The sequence below is a fragment of the Paramacrobiotus metropolitanus genome, unplaced genomic scaffold (genome assembly GCF_019649055.1).
Source record: "Paramacrobiotus metropolitanus isolate TYO unplaced genomic scaffold, Prichtersi_v1.0 Parri_scaffold0000229, whole genome shotgun sequence".
In the NCBI taxonomy this organism is placed as follows: Eukaryota; Metazoa; Tardigrada; class Eutardigrada; order Parachela; family Macrobiotidae; genus Paramacrobiotus; species Paramacrobiotus metropolitanus.
In genome coordinates this window covers 1-21,154 of record NW_026570449.1, presented here as the reverse complement: position 1 = coordinate 21,154, position 21,154 = coordinate 1, and the positions used below count along the sequence as shown (strand labels likewise).

Below are 21,154 nucleotides of genomic sequence, written 5' to 3'. Positions count from 1 at the left end.
GTAGATTGTACCCAGAGCAAAGTACAATAACTAAAGAAAAGGAATGCAACGGAACAGTTTTTTTGTAATAATTTCATTTCAATACAAAACAACACGGTTTCGGATGCTGTCTTTCACATTCTGATTTATAATAATACATAACAAATATTAATAATATAATTAACACAAAATATTTAACCGGTAACAAACAAACAAAAATCCAAATATCTACCGCTATCCATAAAAAAACGAAATATTCCAAAAAGGCAGTTGAAACACGTAATACTTTGGCCACGAGTACGCAAAAGCGCGACCATAATTAGAAATGCACACTTGAAAAGAAAATGCACACTTTGTAAAATGCAACACAAATAGTGACTTGTCTTTGTCGCATGCCATTCGGATAGTCTCCAGTTCCATGAATTGGCAGTTATCCGATCCTGTCACGTGTCCATTCAGATAAATGCAAGGCTACCTCACGCAATTTCGCTTATGAAAAAAAAGATGTGGACAACCCAAAACACCACACACGCGCATTATCCATCAACAACGTTAATTAAGTGAAAACAAAACAGGTAAACTGGAAAAAGCAAAAGAGAGAACCGGAAAGAACCAGGAAAAAAACAAAAAGCCTTTCCATCAACTTTAACCTCATGAGCAATTTGGCGGTCCTGTTTGGTGTGTGTGTGTGATGCACAAGTGAGTACTTGTTGGGGCTGAGTTGCTCAGCGAGAGGGAAAAGAGGAAGAACTTAGAGATTACTTAAGAGCTTTCTCTGAGGAGATAACAAACGTCAGATCGCAGAATTGGCCCGTCTGGATGAGAACAGTGCGGCCACGCCAACGCTGTATGCGCGGCTTAGATTCGATTTAGTACTTCATTCAGCCGGCTGCATGGCTCAGGATTGCAGGATTTCGTAGTTTCCGGTCTCAGACTAGCTTTGCAGAAGGAATGCCGTAAAAGTTGCTGAGATTTTTGGTGCAGGCAAAAGATATTACGTTTGGAAATGCCATTTCCACAAGTCTTTGAGCACTATCAAGCAAATACAACAATGACGCTGAAGAATGAGATTTTATTTTATTTTAAAGAGCATAAAATTACAAATCACAATACGATTATTGTAAATATATTTAATATTAATTTCATATTATTTTCGGATTTAAGTTAAAAAACATAATATTATTAGTAAGCAAATAATTATCTGAAAATTGTTAAGAATTTCGAAGCAAATTATTATGAGTCTGATAAAGTAGAAGCACTTACCTCAGTCCAGTTATCGGCTTGCCATATAAAATGATCGGAACATTCTCCGAACGAACATATCTGCCTCTCCTTTGGTCTGTGTAAAATAGCAAAGCATTAGTATAATATGACCAGTCGGAAATACGTGTATCACCGGGAGCGAACTCCTGATTGTCTAAAGTAGCTTGAAAAGGATCAAACTCACGTTACCTGTTTCTGGTATCGCATCTATAGGGACTCTCTGTGGGCCACCATATAGTCGCACCGGTTAATTCGTCCACTTTGTGACAAGTGACGCGGCGCCACCGCACACCGGAACCACAAGTTCGAGAACACTAAAAACAATGACACGTGGGAGACTGGCAAAAATTAGTTTGTTAAGTTAATCTAAGTAGAATTACTTGGAGTCATTTATGAACCTACGTGCAATCCGTTACTGCAGCGGCTCATTGGCAAAAGAAATTTTATTGGTACGTCGCTACCCGTTAGAAGTATAGTACTATAGTATAGTACAGCAAAAAAAATGTGCAGCTGATGATAAGCACAACGTACTTTTGACCAATCGCCAGCCATCCAGCGGAAAGCACAGGCCTTGGTGGTTTTACACACCCTGACGGATGGCGGAGATTTCAATCGACTGCCTCGTAGTCGGCAATAGGAAGAGTCAACAATTGTGTTGTTGACAGAATATACACACTGGACTTGGCGGAACTGTTTTCCGCTATCACAGCTAGCCGAACACTGGAAACGAAACCATTATGACCAATGACATAAACAGTAAAAAAACTCAGAATGTTTAATCTTTTTTTATAGAAAAGGTTCGTTGTCAGGTATAATAAATAAATAGAAGCACACAGTGAAATTCCCGAGTTTGAACGAACTTCGCACCGGTTTTTGGACTTACCGCTGACCACCGAGAGACAGTCCAGCGATACAGATTCCCACACTGGTATTCTTCACACACCCGTTTTCCTTTTGGCTTTAATTGACCTTTACATAAGGCATCGTCCACTTTTACCATGGTAGATTGGAAATGCTGACTGAGACCACCACGAGCGCACAGAACGTCCCTGGTGCGATAACCGTTACCACAATCCGTGGAGCACTGCAAGAAAAATGCATGTGGACATAATATTTGAGAGGCGGTGTGATCCTAAACGAGGCATAAAGTAACTTTTGGAGAACGGTAAGGTGTTCTATACTGTTTTAATAGTAACTGTGCTCACCTCCGACCATTTCGAAACTCGCCATTTGGGGCAAACTTCCAGTCTGCATTCATCGGTTGAGGGGGGTTTTTCTCTCGCACTGCAGACTGTTTCATCTATCTGAATATCCGTCCTGCGCGGATCAACACAGTTTACCTTTCGTTTCCTGATTCCTTTTCCGCAAGTCACACTACACTGTAATTCAAACCGAAATTAAAACAATATTTAAAGCGCTGAAAAGTGGAAAGCACTCGGTATTAGAATAATTATATCAAAATACATATATATAAGCAGGTATCCGTACAGTATACGAACGGATGATGGCATTATCTGCAGCATCTCGTGGTGTACCTACTATTAATTCTATAGTCTACTAGGGTAGTAGGTACCAGATAGCAAGTAAAAGCGTTGATGTAAAAATGAGCATTCATAGTACCGCAATTAACTCTGACTATTAAAACTATAGGGCTAGGGCATAAGTTTAAGCTTAAGAAGACGCGTATGTTGCCTTTTAACGATGTACCTAGAACCCACTGCCTAAAAATATACAACCCAAGAGCCAAAAAATCAACATCTGGAAGCGGCGTTACACCAGAAGGAATGGTCAATAAAACACATATGTTTGACGCCATCGTCTCGGACAGAAGTGCCATTTTACATACGAGCAATTTCGAAGCATTGTGGGTAAGAAAATTAATGCGGCTCTGCCATGCATACCCTGCGGCAATGTCAATTAGACAACAAAACCAGTTCATACGCCAGCTGCTTAATAGTTATACTAGCTGAACTTGACAATGTGCCTGGTTTTTAAAGAGAACTTATGTTTATTTTTATACATCCGATTTTAGAATCTTTGGAACAGCGACAGTCTAATGTACTACATACTGCATACTACATACTGCACAAATCGCAGACAAACTTGGGTTTCTATTTTCCAATAGATTTCTAACAACTACAACATATTAACAAACGATGTATAACGGTGGACTGTCAAAATATTCTTCAACAAAAATAATAAAAAATCCACAATGGCAGTGCAAATTTGAATACAAAGTAAAAGGTCATGGCAGAGACAGTGATCAATCGCATCAACGCGGAAAATTTTAATAATCATAGTCGATATCATCATCTACAAACGATGACATCCCGGTTATTTTCTTAAGCCGAGCACTTCTGTACCGATAACGTTGCAAGTATTTTTTCTGTTTAGATTTTGCCAGGCCGCTTCCAGATGGATGTACCCTACGTGTAGTTCTACGTGTCTGTACCGGTGACCAGGCGTCGGCCTGCCAGATTCCCTGCACCGAGGTGGTGGTCGGCTGCACTTGATCCGGTTGCAGCACTGGACCCACTTCGTGCACGGCCTGGATCTGGGATGCGGCCGCAACGGTGTTCCAGTAATCCACCGGTGTACTGCTGCAGGGGGTCTTGTGGCAGCGCTGGACACTGACCGGGCGCTGTGAGCGGCTACAATGGTAGCTGGCCATGGTGGATCCGCGGGAGTCTATACACTGTACCATACGCCGCTGATATCCCCCACCGCAGGATTTGTTACACTAAAAATAACACCGTCATTAGAATGGCTGCCAGATAACTCTTGACTGACAGCAGCTGGACTATAGTAGTAACAAATTGTGATGGCTGTCAGCTGGCGTAAATGATCACTGATCGTCACTTTCTGTAATGAATATTGCTTCAGCTCTCATTACATTATAACAAGTTAGCAAAGGTCTTCCGCGTGTTTTTTCGTTCCGATTTTATGTGCATCTTCATTTTAAAAAAGTGAATATTTAGACGGGATTGGTGCTGCTATGACATTTTACTCAAGGAAGCAAGCATCGTTAGCAACTTGGCATTATCTGTATTGTAATTACACTTAAAAGTTAACCTTTTGCAGAAGTGTGTTGCCGTGTTGCCAACTGCCTGACAAGATTCAGCAGATGCATGGTTTAACGGTACTTACTGGTCCCCACTGGCCGTATTTCCACTCTGGACAGGGTTGCTCGTTGCAGCGGGACGTATTTGTCGGCCTATTGCTCTCGTCACACAGGGGACCATCGGATGTCGATCTATAATTATTGTCGGGCATTTGGCAGGCTACCAGACGTAGCCGCATTCCGCCACCGCAGGGTTTCGAGCACTGCAGACACATAATAAAACGTACTGACATACAAATGTGGAATGTAAAATAAATAGAGCAACACAATTCTAGGCAAAAAACAAATTTCTACACTTTGAACTTTGAAGCGCCATTAAAGTACTATCGTTGACCATTGTTTTTCCACTCGGATTTCAACTCTGTAGTCCCTATTCTCTTACCTTTCCCCAGCCACCTGTAATCCAGATGCCTTTTCGTGCTGCAGTTGTCGAGATATTAGAAGGTCGCCTGGTAATGGTGGTTCTTTGTGTGGTCGTCGATGTTGTTGTTGTCGTTGTCGTTGTCTCCGGCGTGGATTGATAGTATTGCTCATATCTGACCTGGACTAACGGGTCATCCGCGTTCCGGTCTCCGCTGTCTTTCATTCGGATCAGAGTGCGGACTTCGCACATGGCCAGATCCGGACACAACTGCGTGCTGGGTGGACGGCTGTTTTTGTCACACTCATCCTCATCCTTGACCGGCCGGTGGTTAACAACGCATGCCACATATCGTCGCTGCATGGCTCCCCCGAGACCATCGTTACAACTAGCGGTGCACTGCACAAACCACAGAGCATGTTATTCAATTTTAATTTTTGCTTTTAAAATGTTTACCAATAAAAAATACATTATCAAGTAGCTATTGGCAGCAATTTTCACAGGCTCTTCAATATAATTCTCTAATTTCATTAGCTGTAATTATGATTTTGTGACCGCGATTTTGATAATTAACCGAAATGTCATGTAATATTATGTCACCCAAACACGGTGCTGAGTTGTTTATCAAACATTTCCCCGGCGATCGTGTTGCTTACCTGACCCCATTCGCCATACTGCCACGAACCACATTCGGAAACCAGACACTGCTCTTTTTCATGGGGTTTAGGCAGGGTCGCACAGGCGATGTGGGTCAAATATTTTCCGTCGCGACTTCGGCACCCAACTGAACGATACCTTTCACCATGCCCACAACTTTTCGAACACTGGATAATCAGAGCAGCGTAAATTAGCATCTAACTATCAATCTCAAGACTAAAATTACTATTTTTAATTATTTTTACGGCTTACTGGTGTCCACGATCCAGTCACCCATTCCACGTTACCACTGTAACTGGGCGTGGTGGCGTAAACTACAACCGGCCGCCGGGGTACAGGAGGCGGACCGGAAATAGGTGGTGGCGGACAGGGTACATCCGGGCAACGAATCGCCGGCGCGGGTTTCTTCACCGGATCGCACAGTGCATCTTCCGCTTCCGTGCCTTCCATACGCAACAAACACTTAACGGCGCGTCGCATTATTCCCGGTCCACACGTTGTCGAACAAACACTCCACGGTCCAACTGTCCAGTCGGCCGCACACGGTTGGGGATTACATGCTTTTTGGTTGGGCTCAGGCGCTTGGTGGAACGAGCAGTTGTACGGCGGAACACTATGCCCGGTGCTTAAATCCACGCAGACCGACGAGCGACTCTGTACGCCGCCGCCGCACGGCCGACTGCATTCCGACCAGGCGGTGTACTTCCAGGCCACCAGCCGGCAGCTGCCGGTACACGCGATCTCTTCCGCTGGCTTGGGTTCCGCTAGTTCGTTGCACTTTTCGACATCTACTTCCTGGATACGCGGCGCCTGATTGCGCTGATCGGCCGAGGAGAGGTTGTCCTGATACCACAAGTGCGCTTCGCCGTGGCGCTGATTGTCGTCGAACATTTCCCGCAAGCAGCGCACTTGCCGACGGATTCGGCCGGGCTCATTACACAGGGCATTGCACTGTGCATCCGGATCCTGGACAACGTCCCAGCGCAGTGCGCAGTGATCGTTGCAGGAGCGCGAATGCTCCGACGGGGGTGGCTGGCCGACGCAGTTGCCTTTCGTAACTGGATGCCGGTCGTTCTTCCTTACGCAGAGTAAGTTACGAAACTGCAAGCCTAAACAGAAATTTCTAAATTATTTATGAAGTGTTATCACCCCGCACTCGTAGTAACTGTCGAATTGTGCACTGCATTACATGCGTAACAGTGTGAACGGCACATCCATCACATTTATTGTTTTAGCATTTTTATGTTTGTTTGTTTATGTCTGTGAATTATTCTTGTTTATATTGGTTATTAACTTATTATACAATGTGTTTGTGCTTACCTTTGCATTCTTTGCTGCATGAATTCCATGGTCCTTCTGGATCCCACCTGTATTCATCTCCAACCGACAGCATATACGCGTAGTAAACATCCGGAGGGCGCAATTCCCCAACTGTCAAAACCTAGACCATATATCACACCCGATTGAATGAGGCAAGTGGAAATTTAGAGAAAATGTGTCAATATTTCATGTCCAAGTTATGCGGTAACATGGGGGCAGATAAAACCAGCAGTCACTAATCAAAAAGTCCGCGGCAGTCAAACAAGTTCGTAATGAGCGCCCGCTTTGTCCGTTTGACCGACTGATGCGGCATATCAAGCGGGTTATTTAGGGCCATTAAATTCTAACTGTCACTTCATCTTCCTAACAAAATCATCTGAATTCTCGGAAATTCTCTACTGCGGAAGGCCTTCTGCACCATTTGCACTCAAATTAAATGTATAATAAATTATCATGCTTTTAGCGCTGGCGTCTGACCTAAAATGGTGTAAGATTTAAGCGGATTAAAATCCACTCAAAACTTCATCGGCCAGTCGCATCGCTAATAAAATTAAGAAATGGCACGTGTTTTGTGCGTGTTGTATTTTAAGAGCAGCATGCATTCATGTATTTTTTTGCAAGAAAGAACATAAAATGCCAAAGGAATTTTTACAGTAATGGCAATTCTGAAAATCCAGTCGTGAAACACTTACATAAAGTAGTAACTTTTCACCAATTGCTCTTGTACAATTTATCCTCTCGACGTCGGTATCGGAACCGGTATAATCGATCACAGCATTTTTCACTGGATATTCTCTATGGAACATGGAAACGATGAAGTCCCCGTTGAAGAGATATGCGCCTTCGCTGTTGACAAGGGCTGTGAAAGTAAATCCATTAAGCGGCACAGTTTAACGGCTCATAAACAGGTTGCCTTGTCGACTACCGACCGAGATAATTGTGATCATCCTTCCGGCCTTCGTAGGCATGTTGTCGTATATCAATGTTAGAAGCGCCTTCAGGAATTTCCACAATGAAATTATACCCTGTACAAACACCGACAGACATTTCTGAACACAATGCACCTAACGCTGTCGTAAAACGTGCCATTTCTCCGTGTTCTCAGAGCATGTTGCAACATACCATAATTGCGTTCGTTATATGTTCCCGTCACGGTGCGACACGTTGAATTATCCCCGCCGCACACACCGCACGTGTCACGCTTCATTTGTGACCCGAGCTTGCCGTCGCATCCTGCTTTCTGCATTTGAGAAAACATGACTTTTTTATGTGTGTTGATCTTGTACAACACATTAATGATAAGTTTACGCGGAAGCATGACAGATAGCCACGGATGAGTGATTTTATGTATCGGAAATAATAAGGTGGAACATTGGTAAAGACGATCGTAAATTTTGAATGATAGTGAGAACTACATGCAGAAAAAACCACATCAACAAAAGACATGCGGGCCAACATGGTCGTAAATATTAGCATGTCACATTACAGTTTCTGCGAAGATATGTTGTAAAGAACATAATCTCTGTTATCTAACAACATTTTCCCTGCTGCGATATACTGCACCTAACAATTTTATATAATAAATTTTTCATTATTATGTAATTTTTCAAATAAATATTAAATTATTCTACCATACGTATGATAATTTTTGTTTATCGCTCATACTTTGCAGACGCCGTTAACGCATATATCCGAAGAATCCGGTCCACAGGCTGTTCCGTCGATGACCTTGTCCTTCAGTAAGAAAAACTTGCTCGTTCCCTCAACTCGACAATACAGCTTGCATTTCTGACGACTTGTTTCTAAAAATATGAGAATTCTAGTAACTGTCCAGACGGAGACCTTGCACAACAAATATCAAATATTAATGCAGTACAAACACAACTCCACTTACGACCATAAACTTTGGCAGTCCATACCACGCTGGGTTCAACACCTTGGTAGCCCATCGTTTTGCCATTAAATGCGCTACACTGTTCTTCCCGAAAGTCCAGCTCGGTCGCTCCGCAGTCCTTCAAGTTGCATGATTTGTAGCGAATTCTCTGACCGGAACAATATTTACCACCATTCTGAGGTCTGCAAAATATATTATGGAATACATGGAACGTGCTACAATCACCGCACCAATGCATCAGCGCCATACTTTGGATTATCACATTCACGGACTGATTCCTTAATTCCCCCACCACACGTTCGCGAGCATCGTCCCCATCGGCTCCACGGTCCCCATCCGCCGTCCACCGGATCCAGGCGGGTAAAATCCTTTTTAACACACTCTCCGCGCTTACACCACATATTCCATCCACACGACGTGCCATCCGCCCAGGGCAGATGTTGCGTGCGGCAGCCCGTCTGGTTGCCCAGACTGGTTGTGCACCACAGCCGCTTACATACCGGCATGAAAGGGCACACCGAGGCGCCTTCACCAAATACCAACTGGCACTGTTTGGTTACATCAAACATCTCACCGGGAAACAGAAAGGAATTGACGGACATCCGCTCCATCTGATAGGGATCTCGGCCCTGCACTAATTCCAGTCGGGTGGTGATACTGTTGGCCGCACTCGGCTCGTCCAGCAGACAGCTGGCCTCACCGGATTCCAAGAAATCCATCAGCTTTTTCGCGCTGCACGCCGACCACGTCCACGGATTGGAGTTATGGTCTAAACGGGGCGCCATGACATTGGTGTAGGTGGAGAACACTCCCGGCATGAAACTCCGACACATCCGGTCATCATCGTGGGGAATGTTAAAAAGGTGACCCAGCTCGTGTGCAATGGTGAAGGCCGAACTCAGACCGCTATCCTCGACGATCGCACAGGATTTTTGACGGTCACACATGGTGCCGATTTCAGCCAGTCCCAGCGTGTCGCATTTGTTTTTTAATACGGCAGAGATCCTGCCGGGTCAAGAGAATGGCGGCATCGTGGTGGAATGGATGGGTGTCGTCTTGCATGTTATAAGCCGATTGCCATTTGCAGAAGCTGTCCAATGTCTCTTGGGCGCTCCAGGTTATGCGCGGTCCATCACTTTCGTTTTCGAGTACAATTAGTCTTCCAACTATTATACTAATGGAGTTGCCAATGCTACAACCAGCAAATATAATTGATTGCCTTTTCAATAAATACGGATATGTAACAATAATTCTTCAACACCAAAGGTCTGACGTTATGCCCTGGGAAACGTTTGCTGTTTAACTCTGCCAGGCCTAACAAGAGCCTTTTTACGTCAATTTTTGCGGTATTTATAAAACGAACACTTTCAAAACCAAGTAAATGTCAATATTTTTATAAAAAGTCCATTTATGAGGAACATTTATGGAGAATATAATTTAATATTCATACTCAGGAAATTCTTACTAAAAGAGTAAAAGTACTGATACTTAACAAGGCAAATATATACTTAATAGTTAATACTAATTGCTTATTACTTGAAATGCTGTTAACTGCATTTTGTGTAAGCACAGTTCTAATTAGGCTTTGATGGCAACAAAATTGATTCTGTAACCTTGAAGATTGCCTTATTCAAACCACTTGCCTTGCATCGCGGTAAATCATTGCAACAATGGACATCAGTGTTAGAATGTATTCATTCAATTCCTTCCCGTGAAACTGCCGCATTGAATAATCAGCGACAACCAGCAATTCCACATGATATTCCCACGCTGTGGAAGTGAATTCGCTCATGTCGGTTTCGCGTTTCATTCGGCCAGTTGTCCGATTCATTCCTACATTTCGGACCGTCATCATGGATGAATTAAGTATGTCGTCTGACATATGCCGAGTTCGATATAAAATGTGCGGAGGAAAATTAAAAGTATTTTCGTTTCGCGGTATACTGGAAGAAATATCCGCCATTGGTTGCAAAAGATAGTCAGCATCCGGTAAATGAAATGCTCCCATCTGAAATTTCATGTTACTTATTAGGTACCTAATCAGCGATCTAAATGTTGCGTGATGGAAGACATGTGTTATCAATATACTGTATTTTATAGTATTATTTTATAGTTATATAGTTATACTGTATTTTATAGTTTATTTTATCGTTAATTAGTATATAAAATTATGTATTCCATATGAACAGTGCCGTCTATCAAACTTTTTAATTTCTTGTCAAAATGGTAATACATTTTTATGCCCTGCGTTCTGCAGTTTCAGGGTTAAAATAACAACGTACATAACAACGCGGTCTAGTTGTTACGATGCTTTGTAATCTAAGAATACACACCAGGTGCAATTACGCATGATTTAGAAGTATTTTGTGCGTAAATAACAGTAAGTAATAATTCTACGAATATATGCTTCATTTTTCAGCAGTGGAAAACAGTTAGATAAAAACTATTGTATATTAAAAGACAGAGAATAGTAGTGTAATGTTTCGTTGAATTTGTAATCTTTTTTATTATAAAAGCGGTCAACGTTTTTACATCACACTTCACAGCATTAGCCCCATAATTTGCTACCGGTGGACATGAAACTATCGATTACGCCCAGATCATTTAAAAATTAATATTCTATGTTTAACCACCAAAACCGCAAATGTACGTCATGCTCTATTATCTGGTTACTGAATCACCGAAATCATGTCGTAGTGAGTCGTACAATGTTTCCGAAAGAATTCAACGATATCAGAATTCCTCTGACGTCAAGAAGGAACGTTTTTTTATTCAGTAAAAATTCTTGAACAAACCTAATGCTAGTTACTGTCAATCTGTGCGGCATTCGATGACAATCATCGAACTCCCAGGCAGACAGTAGGTTGTCCGCAAGTGGGCTGCGCAAGCCGCAAGTTGCGAAATGAATTCTCAGTATTTGACCAATTAATGCACATCATGCTTGCACGCAGGACGCCATAATTTCAACTGTGTTAAATCAAATTCATCGTTTTCAGCATTCTTCAATATACATGTAATTATTCACTTTTATCAATGGATTTAATGCCCACGCACCTGTCGCTGCAGGAAATGAACAGCTTGACAGAATCGGCTGAACAAACATAACGAACGACTTGCATATTTTAATATTTGACCCGGCACAAAGAACCAGCATACTTTTGCCGTGCTTAAAACTTTTCATCAATATTGAATTTAAATTTTCACTAAAGAATTTTTGCAAGCCACTTAGAACCCTTCAGTTAAGGAAAATAAAATATCGCGATTATCCAGGCGGTCAAATGGACCATAAATAATATGGTCAAGGGTTTCACTGCACCAGAGTCAGTAAGAAAGGAAAACACTAATACATTAGTGTTACTTTGTAGTCTGCAATACTATTCTGTAGATTAAACTGAACAATCTTATTTTTGTCTCCGCTGTTCAGTGAGCTCTGTTGCACTTTACAAACAATTCATCTACAATTTCAGAACTTTTTGGTACGGTATGACGTTAGCCATATCATGATCACCTGCTGTTTCTGCGAAATTTTCAGTAACTTGTTAAAATCGTATCGTCGTATCATCGTTAGCGATGATCATGATCATAAAATGTGGCAAATCCGAACAGGTGTTTCGTATCGAAATAAAATAGCAATCGTTTCCAGCGCTTGCCGAGTACAAACACTTGTACGATTTCTGCTTCATATGCACTGAAAATTAATGCAGAATTTTAAAAATATCACAAACACGTATGAATATAACATGCATTTATTAAAGCCAATAAATCTTCTCATTAAAGCGGAAGCATGTGGCAACTGTTCACATTCAACAAGGCACTTAACGACCCAAGCGCGACTGCCGTATACGGTGTGCAAGACGTGCGAACATTTTCTGGCAGAAAAACATAGTAGACGATAAACTGCTAATCGATAAATTTGGTGTGTTTAGTTCACTGCACAATCAAAACAATAGCTTACAAACTTAAAATGCCTTCCAAGATGACATCGATCGTAACAGGCTTACGTACATAATTTATTAATTTCGTTTTCGTATGTGTATTTCTATAAAGTATGGCCACTTTCACAGAGTCGAACAGTTTCATCGATACTATTCGTATAATTGCATGTTCTTTCCACACCACGAACAATGGTAATAATGTAACGTCGGTACACCATAGCAGATATTATATTGCGCAAAGTTAACACAGTAAGGAAAACATTGATGAATCGGCCCTTAATGCGGCATGAGCCAGTAAAAGCTTACATTACTAGGTTGACACCAACAACGAACAGTATTGTTGTCGCGTTATTGATGGTGCAGCGACAATTAACCTGATTCTCAAGAAAGTTTAGCAAGTCAGAGATGCTAAGAGTTTTGCATCGGCGACGGAAGCGGCATACGACATTGCACCAGAATTATGATCCTAATGGTCGCAATGGTCAGTATTATAAATATCGCTGAGAGATCGGTATCAGTATTTTGATGTGGGCGGCATTTGTAAAATAACTCTTTAAACGCTCGCTCTACATGATAAAACTTATGTCTAGTGTTATATATGGCTATGTAACTTCCTCTTACACTTGCTCAAGTGGACAAAGTGCGGCAAAGGTTTTTCTTCTTGTTTTTCTTTGGAGTACTTGTGGTCGAACAGGTGTTGTGTGAGGTTTTCCATTAACACAATGCTTGCTTACGAATGCAACATATCAGGAATATGGCTTCAATAAAGCATGAGCAGAAAATTATGATTTATCAATATTGTTTCAGTTAAGCCAACAATTTTGTGTGCTTTGAACCTTTGCGGCACGTTTACTTTTACCACGTGGCTAACATTTGCCAACGCGCGGTACAACAATACACTTCCGTCTGGCAATAAAAACGCCGAAATTCCTGCAACCGCAATATTACCATACCCGCGATCATCAGCAGTTCACTACTATTAACGGATCCGATTTGATCAAATCAACGTGCGGAAACATTGAAATATTCATCAGTGAAACTAAAGTGCTAAACGTGCTTTAGAACGCTTTGTGGCTTTTAATGATTGCACAAGTGCTATTAAGTATTAGGTGTAACATATTATGACATATTGTGTCTCGTGTAACGTGATTATTGCTCTAGTTAGACCTCCTCAGCGACGCAAACAATGCAAGCAAATCTCGATTATTATGCGCAGTATTTTATTTCGACTTGTATAGATTTAATTATAACATTAAGTTTCTTATGCTGAAAATGAGTATTACACGGGATTTAATGACCCATAACAGCATAAGCTTCACTGATTAAATTTGATTAAGAATAAGAACTACTGTAACAGTACGTATTTGGAATACGAGTGCAAACGTGAAAACACTTATTACTTTACTATAATACGAAAAGTCAGACATCTTTCTCTGTTGGCTGGTATACGGCCAGTGCAGCGCACTATGGTGCATAAGTTATGATTCATAGAGATAAGGACGGGTATGTTAGAAAACGGAGGTGTGCAGCGCGGTATCTTGAATACGTGCGGTATAGTTGTTTTGACCATTCGAGCGCAGATAAGTTCCGATCGATGACACACGTTACCCGTCGTTATCTACTGCGCATTATGCACAAAAAACCAACTGGCGTTGGAAAGATACGGGAATGTCTGAGTCTTCGTAATATTAAGCAAGACACAAGCACGTTCGCCATGTTCCTAGACTATATAATTTTTTTGGGGATAACCCATACATCAAATAATAAAAAAAAGAAAACACATTTGGGAATAAAACATTTTGCGATTTCAAAGGAAAATTAACTGCTTAACGACATTCCTTAATTAAATTAAATGTGGTTGCATTTATGCACATACAGATACAGCTTGTTATGCTGCACGTTGATGTAGTCACACATATTTCTAGAATTTGTATCGTAGTTTATGTGCTCCACGTCCACGCTACCATTTCACAAACCAGGCACGAGGATAAAAACCGCTTATCTCGGCAATGAAAAATTGTTATGAACGTCGCGGTATGGTCTACCACCGTTTGTATCAACAGTTATCAATTTGACCTTAGCAAGTCGGTTGTGGCGATGCGTATAATTGGACGCCTGGAACACCATCTATAATTACCCAAGTGGAATTTGATTTTGTCGAAGATACTCGCAAGAAATATTTATAGAATAAAATTTTATATTGTTTAACATGAACGCAGAGCTGTATGGCGGCGATGGCTTCCTGCACCATGCTGAGGGTCAGGAATTGGGTTACGAAAAGTAAATGGCCCGAAAGTCGTAGACGGCGGTTGTGACGTCACAGTGTTAATGAGCTCCCGCTCAAATACGCTACTACAGCAGTCGCACGCTAAAATAATAGTGTCTTACGTCAAAATGCACAAACTTTTCACGCGTCGCTAGTTTTATGAACAAATTGGAAGGGAAATAATTTAAAAACTTCTTCCTCTAATCAACAGCCACAACAGCAAAAAACTGCAGTCGTTTTTAAATGTAATAAGAACTGGCGTTTTCGAGCAAAGTAATAAGGTACGCTCCGGCATCGTATATGTGATTAATTAAATAAAGATGCGCACAGCGCTGTACACGTGTATATACAAGTATGTAATGTCATGCCAAAATCATTCAAATTTTTTTGCGACTATCCGAAAACGACAATTCAAATGTTTTAGTGACATAACTGTTTCAAAAAAAACTGTTTAACTATTTCAGTTTAGTATAAACGACAACTACCGACTTCGGCTGACGTATAGAAGATCTGCATCGTACTCTGGCTAATTAATTGTCCTTTAACGTGCTGACTCACCAAACCAAATTGCCCAACCGGGTAATCCGCGGCCGTGGCGCTGAGCCGAGCCGGCTTTTGGATATTGTGCAACGTGTTCCAACATAAATCTATCACAGCTTTAGAATCTACGTCACCGTTGACCGTGCCGACCCGTAAACAATTGTCCAGCCAAGTGACATCCCGCCTCGCGGCTTCCGTATCCAGCCATGTCATCTGATGGCCAACATGCTGCACCGTGAACCCTGGTGATAAAATATTCCACCCTGACAGCAGCTGGCTAGGTTCAATCCAATCAAAATGGAAACTTCTGCCAAATGCTTGAATAAGATAGTCGGTTTCATTCTTCAGTGGGTGCAAAAGACTACGTCGCGCCCGGCCCGTTTTATCAATTTCGGATGTCGGCAGTGGATCGGTTTTTTGGCTGCTATCGGCATCGTAGCTGTAATGCCGTGCGGATGTGACCGGGTAAACTAGTTCATAGTCCGGTTAATATTCCCGGAAGATTCTGAAAGTCCAGATACAAAGTCAACTCGCATCAACTTTTGGTTTTAACTTTTAACTTATCAGTTATTACCATGCTTTAAATTGAATTGCTGTGTATCGAAATTAAAGGCCCCAGTTTTCGTTTGCAAATGTGAAAAAAATTTCAGTTTTTTTAAATTTAAAATTGACGTTAGATACACGAAATTCGCGTTAGATACATCAAACTGCTCGTCTGTTCAGCCGATCTGAAAATTTTTAATTAGTTTGTTTAAAATGACTGCTATATACCTGACTACATTTGAAAGTGTTCTTTCTTCTTTAACTGCTAGCTATTTAGTAATGCCAAAAGCGTTTCTGCTTTATGCGTTATACTGTGCAAATTGTATTGAAGAATCAAATAAAAACAGAAAGAATCCCATTTATAATTCCAGCCATTAGATACCATCATCCATGCTCTGTTAAACAAATCAGCCCGACATTCTGTTTACTATGTCTCGGTAGCCTATCGCAATTTTATTACCAGGTTTATGTCTTAAAAAGTCAAAATTCTTTGGCGAAAACTGGTGCAATCGGGTACTAACCCAAGGTGTTAAACCCTTTTAATAGGTAATTCAAATGGGTGCCTTTGCAAAATCGGAAGTTTATTTTTCTGACTGTGTAGTAAAACTTGCATTTTGCAGCCAGCAATTAAAATTTAAGTATAAAAGCCATAACAAGAAAAACCGGTAAAAATATATGCTTTTATCATAAAACTACAAAACTGTTATCGACCGTAACAGAATTATTTTGATTGATATTTTTATTCTTATCTAAATTTTGATATAAAGGGTGACTTGGACTTTTCGTGTGCACACATCCGATTTTGTCGCAAATGGTTACACTATAGTCGCCATCGTATGCGTAGTAGTTCGTAATAGTTCATAAGCCAACCAATTCACCGTGAAGAACACTGTATCGCAAGAAGTGGTCTACTTAACGCCAACAAAACTTCAATTCAAATATGCGAAATACGCTGATTCCACATCACTTATGCACAGTAATTAAGTCTCAAGAGATCTGTGGAGATGCATTACAAAGCACAGAAAAAACTACGTTTTCCAGCAAAAGCTGGTTGGCCTATGAAATGCGGCTATTTCAAAAGTATGCTTTTTTTTGCTGTTATGCGTCGATGTATGTAATTTCTGGTGTAAAATTTTTGCACAAACATAGGTTTCAGTTAAATAAAGCACTGGATGCAAAAGATTCTAGGAACCGCAAAAGAATATTGTCAAAATAATTGCCGGCATGTTGGCAACCGAACGACTTTTTCCTTGACGGCTAATAAGGAGCACATTAATATTAATAGACATTTAAATAAATTTTGCACACGGTTTTTCTAAAAGCGGCACTTGCATTGTCTTAGCTATAGTGCCCCAGTACGTGTGCATGCGTTGTTACCTTGTGCTACAAAGTAACGATGATGAATGTTGGCAGCATAAATCGTTGTGTTGACATTTTCAATTGTTCTTGCGAAATGTGTTAAAGGATGACAAGCAACAATATGGGAAGGCATTTGATGCAGCAGCAGCCGGCGTTGGCGTTGTACAGACGGCCAAGGTTGCCTGTCAGACAGCTGACAATTGTGGCCAGATAAAGGGCTAACCGTGTTAGAGATCTTCCAGTGCCATACCAGAGTCTGATTGGTATGATAATCAGCTGCGATTGGACTCCATTTCCTGTTGCAGTATTCCTGATGCATCATCTCATCAACGCATACTGCTCTATCTCGCCTGACAGACAATACTCGCATTGGGGCGTCGTCGGCGCTACTCACATCATGATCCCGACTGTATAAGTTGTCCATATAAACATTTGTATATTTGTTGATATTTAGCTCGTGCGATACGACAATACCCGGCAGTGTCCGCCATATAGCCGGTATATTATATGGTAATATTCTTTGCTGCGGGTAGCAGCATATGTCGACACGACCCGCACAATGCTGCTCTTCATACCGGCGATTAAATATGGAATATACAGAAGAAGAAGAAAATATATAAATGCTGCAACAACGAACAAAGCATAAAGGCACTGACGGATGGAACATGGTGGCCCTTGTATGCAAGCGGACGCCTTTCCGCCTGCAGCTGAGCGGGAAATCGCCACTGAACCCGGTCGGCACGGAAGAACAGTTTTGTCACAGATAAACCCAAGCAATGAGCGCCACTGCCCGGTGAGAGGTTGCAAAGGAGAGACCAATCCAGATAAATAATAAGCTCCCGATCACAGAATACAACAAAAACCCTGCATCCGTTGCATATGCGGCTGTCTGTAAATCATCCGTAATATGAAAAGTGGAAACATTGTCAGTTAAACAACGTCCGGCGATGATCCACGAGGAAGATGTGCTGTAATATAAATTATTCCAAAAGAAACGGATCATGGCCGCTCGCAACATTCAGCTGGTGAAAATAATTCCCTTTGCCCACGTAACATTATATTTCGGAATAAAATAAAGTAAAAGCTATTGTCGCCGGTTTTAGTGTCTGCTTTAATGAATAAATGCATGTATGATTGCTGGAAACAGCTGCAAAAGCGCGCGCACATATACACAGTGAAGCCGACACTGGTCAAGATACTGGACGAGAAGGATGGGATTGGCAATTTGGCGGTATCAATAAAACCGATACATGGAGAATTTTATTGTATACAGCCGAGCAGCTAACCGTAGAGCGCAGGTATAACGCAAAACCGGTCGCTTTTAGCAGACACACAAGCGCGAAGCTAAAAGAAATGCTAAAGAGAAGATCGTTAAAGATGCTGTAATATGCGATATCCAATAACGCAAAAAGCAATAAAACTTTGCTGCATCGGACCAGCATCCATCTTCACCGGCAGCCAAGATACACCGTGCAACCGGCTAACCAACACGTACCCAAACAGACTAGCTCGTTCCCACGCGCACCCCGCGCAAATCTTTAACTGGCTCTGTGCGAATACATAGAACTATCACATACATATTGCTCTGCATGGCAGGATATACAGATATATCTGTACTACTGGCTCGGCTGTCTACGAAGAAACCAATGGCGGCAAAACGCGTGACAGCATACTACGGCAAGTTAGACGATAAAAGTTGTGCGCACTCGGAACGGCGCATGTATATATATTTATCATATATATACTGTACAATTATACATAGCCGAAAATTTAACTACTGCAAGTTTTACACAAGGAGACGAAGCGGGTGGGAATATCTTTACGCATTTACCCTTTACACCGCATCATCAATACTTAGTGTAATACGTAATACTGGCAAAAGAACGGACTGGCAAATTATTATCACGAAGTGCTCATCTTGTGCGTAAACGATGTAGTACAGATGTGTCTTCTGTACTAAACGCTTATGTATAAGAAAGTATTGTAGACGCGGACTTAGCACGGATCGTTTATTATGCCGTAGCACTACATAATAAATTTAGCAATCCACAAACGATAAATAACTTAGGTCTAGGACAAGCCCAAAGCGGCTGAAAACTAAACCATTTAGTACCTAAAGGAATTTTTTTTCTGCATGCATAAAAGAAACGTTTGGTTTTAGCCGCTGCGTACGCGTGTCAATCACCACTGCCGGTACTCGCCAAATACAGCTTGGTTTGCTTTTGTGACCATTAATATAAAGAATATCTAACCATTGTGCATCAACCAGCATCTATTAAGAATTTAATGATAATGCCGTCTCAGTTTCATGTTTACTTGATGTCAGTTTTGGAATATGTTGTGTTCGTTTAGTTTCTGTATTAGTAGTAAAATGTTTCGACACATTGAACGATCTAACCATGGTATGGATTACTACTGGATCTTATCTACAGTTTGCAACGGGCTGCATGCTGTTAATAAATTACTGGTATGACGTATAGGGACTAAATGGATATGATATTGTAGGCATTTCAAAATAGTATACTTAAGCCATTCTGTGCGTTCTAAATAAACAGAGTGCTCAGTATCGTTATTCGTCAGAACGTCCACAGAATATAGAAGGGACAAGCTAGACGCACATATTGCAGCTAAGTAATTGTTAACATTTGTAATCTGCAGAAGAACAATTTCATATTTATCCGGACACAAAACCTTGAAAACTGCTTAAAAAATTTAGAAGAGCCGAAACTTCCGGTACCGATTCCATTCCCCAAAGAGTACGAAGAGGAAGTTGACGTTCTTCCATATATATGCAAAAAGCTACGAACCGAGAGACATTACTATTGCTCGTATATAAAGTGGGAGGTGTGAATGATCGGATCTCTGCACCAGTTTTACAAACTGCGCGGTTGTGGACCTTCGTTGCGACCCCGGCCTGATTGCTACGACAAAAATATCTTCGGCGTTTAATTTACTCGGCTCGCAGACAGTTGGGAAACAATCTTATTTTACAAGTTAATGTCGCTTCCTGTGAAAGACTGCATTATTCACAAATCGTACCGCTTCTTACATACTGACGAAGCATTATGGTATTCGGGTTTTAGTCGGAGCGTCCACTGCAGCCGCCAAACCCACCCCGATATAAATTTTCACTAAACTCTCCAAGAAAAGAATGGTAAACAATTTGCATACGGCACAGTATACAGCGCCTGCATGCGACCGCAATTTATGACCTAGAAAACATTGGCTAGTACCATTCAGCTCTCATGGCGCACGCGCAACTCAAAACAAACCATCCATAACTGTATTTTAGTTTATCATACGCAGACAATGTATATTTTAAAATAGGTTAAAACTGGGTTGACTACATTTGGGCGTCACTGTTTTACATAATATTACCAGTTGTATGATCACACAACAAGACTGTTGATTATGTTTGCCCGGCTCATGAATCATGATCAACTAGAAGAGACTGCAGTCGATTCATTCAGACTTTTGTAGGTGTCTGAATTCTTGTGTCGGTTATGTGGTTTATTTCATGGTGATATTAAATCAGCATCTATGGTACGAAGTCGTACCGACTCGTACGTAATAACGGGCATAATTAGTTTAGCGAAAGGTCGATGTCTGGACCCATACTATGATCCCCACATATAGAAAAGTATATAGCGCACGATAAACGACTGCTAAGAAGTAAGAGCAAACGTTAGTAATCAGGTAACTTTTAAATTATGAGCAGGTAGCTTTAAAATATAAATGATTTAACTTTAAAATCATCCACGCTAAGTACGAAGTGACACTGAAGGGCTGTACATATTTACACACAACTTCTGAGCAATGGATATGAAAGCTTTCATTGCTTTTCACTGGAAGATAGTAATTTCCACGAATTTAAAATGAATAAATCATATTTGCGTATGTATTAGGGTAAGGTTAC

At 41.3% G+C, this 21,154-nt stretch overlaps 1 protein-coding gene across 1 annotated transcript; it reads right to left on the bottom strand.

Annotated features, from left to right (window-relative positions):
* Positions 1-102: 102 nt before the first annotated feature.
* Positions 103-15,809, bottom strand: LOC129601329 (A disintegrin and metalloproteinase with thrombospondin motifs 20-like). The gene is given in 21 exon segments (XM_055500117.1): positions 103-1,011; positions 1,243-1,318; positions 1,432-1,556; positions 1,774-1,962; positions 2,126-2,326; positions 2,448-2,621; positions 3,695-3,982; positions 4,390-4,566; positions 4,746-5,123; positions 5,381-5,548; positions 5,634-6,490; positions 6,702-6,822; positions 7,394-7,560; positions 7,631-7,726; positions 7,824-7,941; positions 8,367-8,503; positions 8,596-8,777; positions 8,845-9,591; positions 9,593-9,787; positions 10,239-10,603; positions 15,355-15,809. Coding segments are annotated over 21 exon segments (5,130 nt in total). The 5' UTR covers positions 15,550-15,809; the 3' UTR covers positions 103-837.
* Positions 15,810-21,154: the final 5,345 nt, after the last annotated feature.